Source organism: Bombina bombina, chromosome 5, assembly GCF_027579735.1.
Source record: "Bombina bombina isolate aBomBom1 chromosome 5, aBomBom1.pri, whole genome shotgun sequence".
NCBI lineage: Eukaryota > Metazoa > Chordata > Amphibia > Anura > Bombinatoridae > Bombina > Bombina bombina.
In genome coordinates, this window is record NC_069503.1 from 230,468,714 (window position 1) to 230,473,713 (window position 5,000).

Below are 5,000 nucleotides of genomic sequence, written 5' to 3' on the forward strand. Positions count from 1 at the left end.
TAGGCACTCACAAGATAAATATAAACTTTGGATGGGGCCAAATTAATAATTTAAATAATAAACAAGGGAGTGCCAGATTAAACTATGTTGAGGGACTCATATGGCCCCAGGGACGGTACTTTGAGATTATTGCTCTAAACGGATTGGGCAACCACTGTGGAACGAGGAAAAAAAAAAACATGTTTGTCAAAATGACCAAGGAAATTCTTAAGCAACCAGAAACACTGCTTGAGGATCCATGGACCTCATACAGGACCTGGAAAGTCAGATGATGAAACAAAAGACAATCAGATATATCTCTGGTAAAACCCCAACGATCCACTATCTGGTAGTCTTGGCATCCAGGAGAGTGGTCTCTTCAGCTGGATAGCTTCTAACAACTGATAAAAACCTGTTTCCCGGTTGTTCACTCCAGGATTATAAACGGCAGAAATTAAATATTTTTTTCAGAAAGAAGCTTAACCTGCCCCAAACCAGAGTCTCTGGAAGAGCAGCCGCACCTTCATGCAAACGGAGATAAGGGAGAAGATCAGTTTGACTGCTCAGACATGTTCTTTAGAACTTGGCTTCCAGAGAGAACCAGAGGATCAAGCTACTGAGAGAATAAATTTGATTTCTGTTCTGAGGAAAGGAACAAAAACAATTAGATGAAAATTTAACCCTGGTCTTTAAGTCCTGAGCTCCTTTACCTTCCATCACATTAGATATAATAGAATCTTAAAATCCCCACACAATGAGCCAGTACACTACTAGATGATGTAAACAATCATAAAGGAGGTACAAACATGTCTGGGCTCACAATTTCACAATCAAAGATGGAAAGAAGACTCCAGTAGATGAAAATGGGACAAGAAATCTTTGTATGTCATGCATTTTATCTTTCAGAATACCCTGCTGTAAAAATGTTCATTTTTTTCATAAAAATAAGAATACAAGTATTCTCTAGCACATGAACATTTTTCACCAACAATGGATAAAACATTCAGTTTGTGAATTTATACAAATCCTGAAAAAACATCTCTAGTAGATGAGAAACACATTGCTGTGTTTTTAAATTTGTGTTTTAATATAAAATTAAAAAAAATATTTAAAAAAAAAAAATTACACACACTTCTTGATATGGTATTTAGAGGGTTCATCTTAAAGCAACAGCATGCTGGGAAGCTGCAAATTCTCCCAGGCTGCCTAATAAGCACTATTAAATTAAAGGACCACTCAATGCAGTAGAAAGGCATAATTAACAAATGCATAATAAAGACAATGATTTAACGCCTACTCTAAATTTCAAATAAGCAGGGTAGATTTTTTTCTGACAAATTTATTTTTTTCTCCCATTTTCCAGCCTATCATGTGACAGATATCAGCCAATCCCAGACTAGTATATGTATACCCTGTGAGCTTGTGCACATGCTCAGTAGGATCTCGTTCCCCAGAAAGCGTATACAAAAAAACAAAACTGTGCTTAATGTAATAGAAGTATGTTGGAAAGTGTCTTAAAAAATGCATGCTCTTTCGAAATCATAAACGTTTACTTTGACTTGAGTTTCCCTTTAACAGCAGTGTCTTGTTCTGCTTGATCATTCACAGATTATTATTTTTTTGTATTATGATTATTACTAAGCTTCTAACCATTTATATATTTTCACAACCAAAAAAAATGCATTTTCTTGGATGCATACTGAATTAGTCCATTGTTTGGGAAATAAAGTTCCTTATACATTATCCAGCATTGACCACTTTCTTTTGGATCATATTGATCCAAACTGTGGCTGTGAAACAAACCACTTGAGGATACGGTGTAAAACAATGGAGTGAAGCTTGAACACAGCATACAGCTTTGGCAGCGTTTGGAGTATGACAACATTAGTGATTGGTGGATGGCACTTCAGACAGCAGTGAGTCACATGGTACAACATTTGTGTTGGAGTGGCTCTGGCAACTTCACATAGTGGAATTGGAATACGGCTGTGAAGCCACTATGCCAATGGTAAAACTCACCAGATCCAGATATGTTTTATGGTGTATTCCCATACAGAAGGAGAAGCGCTATGTAGCTTGTTCTATGGCGAGTCGCCAGCTAGGAATAGCCTTTATTTAGCCCAATTGTGCTTTTCACAGAGGAAAACTTTCCTTAAGAATAGCAAAGTCAGTCCAGCCCAAAATGCCATGCAATTCTCCTCTGAACAAGGAATATAGCAACCCCATGAGATGGTTTCAGCCTTCTTTGGGTTTTGTCAGTGAGGTGTAGCTATATCCCTCTAAGTACATTGGGCAGGGAGTCCACGTATGGTGATGGGCAAAACCAGACATGGATTCCTTGCCCAATGTGCTTAGAGAGATAGGACTGCACCTCACTGACAAGACCCAAAGGAGACCAAAACTATCATCTGGGGATGCCATTTCTCTTGTTCAGATGATAATTCCCTAGTATTTTGGGCTGGACCAGACTGATATACTTCAGGTATGTTCTCTTTGAAAAACCTTGAAATACCAAATAGAATTTAATAGGGGTTTTTTTTGCAATGCTGTAAATGTAACCGGACCACTAACTCAGTTTGTTAAAGGAACAGTCTACAGCAAAATTGTTATTGTTTAAAAACAGAGAACACATTTACTACCCATTCCCCAGCTTTGCACAACCAACATTGTTATATTAATATACATTAAACATTTAAACCTCAAAAAATCATGAGATAAGAGGCTTTCAATAGTGGCCTTGAAACATGCAGAAATGTAATTTGATTTTCACAAAGACACTGCTGAGTCTCATGTGGGCGATAAAGATAATATTGTGCTAACTCCCGTGGGGTTGCACAGGACCCGGCACTAAATGGCTAGAATGCAAGTCAAAAGATAATAAAAAAAAAATCACAGGTAAAAAAAAAAAAAGTGTATTAATTTAACCATGTTAGCTGTGCAAAACTGGGGAATGGGTAATAAAGGGATGATCTATCTTTTTAAACAATAAAACATTCTGAGTAGACTGTCCCTTTAAGTTAAAAATTGTATGACTGTAGTATTGTTGGGTTTCTGGGATAACTCTGCTTTGTTTATTTAAAAATATAATTAAAAAAAGTAATAAAAACAGCCAGTAGGAGTTTTAAATGATTGCATTTGGGAAATGATGTTATTGTAACAAAACATAAAAAAAACTTACAATTAAAATAAGTAGATTTAATAGTTTGTTTTTGTTTTATTCCAGAGGGGGTAAAAAAAAAAAATATATAAGAAAAAAACACAATCATAATAATCATAATACACACATGCATTCGCATTAGTATTATATTTTCCCTTTTTATTAGGTTCAGATAAATCTCTCTACTTATAACTTCCCAAAAAAAGGAAATGCAAACAAGTTTAATGATATATATAAAATAAAAACTTAAGGTTTAGTTTTATCTACAATCCTTTGGGTGAATTAGTAGTGCAGTAAGTCTTATAAAAAAAAAATCAAAACTGAAAACCTTAATTGATTTTAATAGAAAGTGATGTTCCATACAGTTAATGGATGAAATGTGTTAAATGTTGAAAAAGTGTTAAATTTAGAAAGCAGCAACCAACTGAAAAAACTAATTAGCAACACAGCTGCAAGCTCTGGTACCTGGATGGCCAGCTGATAAGAGAGGATGTGTCCCCATCTGAATCGGTTTGAAGGGACCATTCTGGTTTCGGTTTCCCTTTGCTGTCACAGAAGACAGAAACTTAAAGCTGCTTCAGATTAAATGATCAACATTCTGTATATAACAACAATATGACTATGGACATGTGGGTTTTTACTTATTTTTCGACAACAGCAGAATGGAAAAGTGGATTGTAAAGGACTCCAATAAGAGACGTAAAAATAACAAGTTTAAAAAGATTGACAGAATACAATATAAGCGCATAAACTTTATAAAATGTAAAATTTGCAATCTTTACGAGGAATTTTTAATGGCATAGAGCTCAGTTTTCAAACTAAAAGTTCTTACTTTGCTGATAAGATTGTTAATTTTAATAGTTGTGATTATTAAAGTTAGATTTCTTGAGGGGATTTAAAAAAAAAAAAACGGACTTTACGGACTTCATCCGTAAAAAAACAAACATTAAAGAGAAATGCTGTTAGGTATTGAAATGTAGACGTGGGGGGAGCCTATACAAAACAAGTACAGATCTATTTTTTTTTAAAACTGAATCCTAAATTTTTTTAGAAATCTAGACTTTATGGATTTTATTTTTTAATAATAAAATTTAAAATGACCATTTTTCCCCAGTCACAATCTTCTCTGCCTGTGTCTTTGGTTTGTGTGTTCCAAAATGCAAATGCAGGTCTATATTTATTAAAAAAATATATATATATTTTGTATACATCGTATATTTTTAAAATGAGGTGTTACGAACATTCCAAAATCCAAACCTTTACCAGTACAAAGCAGCTTGGATAAAAGGTTTCAATACCTATCCAGGAAGCAAAAAGTCAAATGAAAAGTTAAATAAAATCACAAACAACTGTTCAACTAAAAATGTTGCTGAAATATCATCAAAAAGGAACAACAAAACACATTGGTCTTCCAAATCTCAAAATGAGTATATGATTACACTGACTTCGCAAAAAAGAAATAAAATGATAGATATATTTGTGTGTGTTGTGCCTTGCAGGATTAAGTAGGTAGCATGGCAAAGTGTTTGGGTGACTCCCCTGCCCAAGCACCAATTCAGGTATATGACTGTCCTCTCTCATGGCTGAATAAGCACAAGACACAGATATATCATGGATTTAAAGGGACACTGTTTACAGACCGCTCCTTTATTTTGCCATTTGAAATCACTCATTTTGCACATTGAAACCCTCAGCTATACTGAAAATATGAATACTGCATTAATATAGAAATGCTATGCAAACACTATTTGACATTAACCTCTCAGTGGGGATTTAGGAAGAGTCAAGCTTATTTAAAAGGGATCCTGCTTGGAATAATGAATTCTTAGCCACTTGACTGCTCACATTGTTACTATTGAACTTC

General features: G+C 34.6%; 1 protein-coding gene across 15 annotated transcripts in view; it reads right to left on the reverse strand.

Moving 5' to 3' along the window:
* SVIL (supervillin) overlaps positions 1 to 5,000 on the reverse strand; it is a 766,609-nt gene that overhangs the window by 416,040 nt on the left and 345,569 nt on the right. For 13 of the 15 annotated variants that reach the window (XM_053713887.1, XM_053713886.1, XM_053713888.1 and 10 more), the window contains one exon: positions 3,602 to 3,682. The exons of the other annotated variants lie outside the window; for them this stretch is intronic. In XM_053713887.1, the coding sequence (XP_053569862.1) occupies positions 3,602 to 3,682 (81 nt within the window). The remainder of the gene's footprint in view (positions 1 to 3,601; positions 3,683 to 5,000) is intronic. 15 annotated transcript variants of the gene reach the window in all.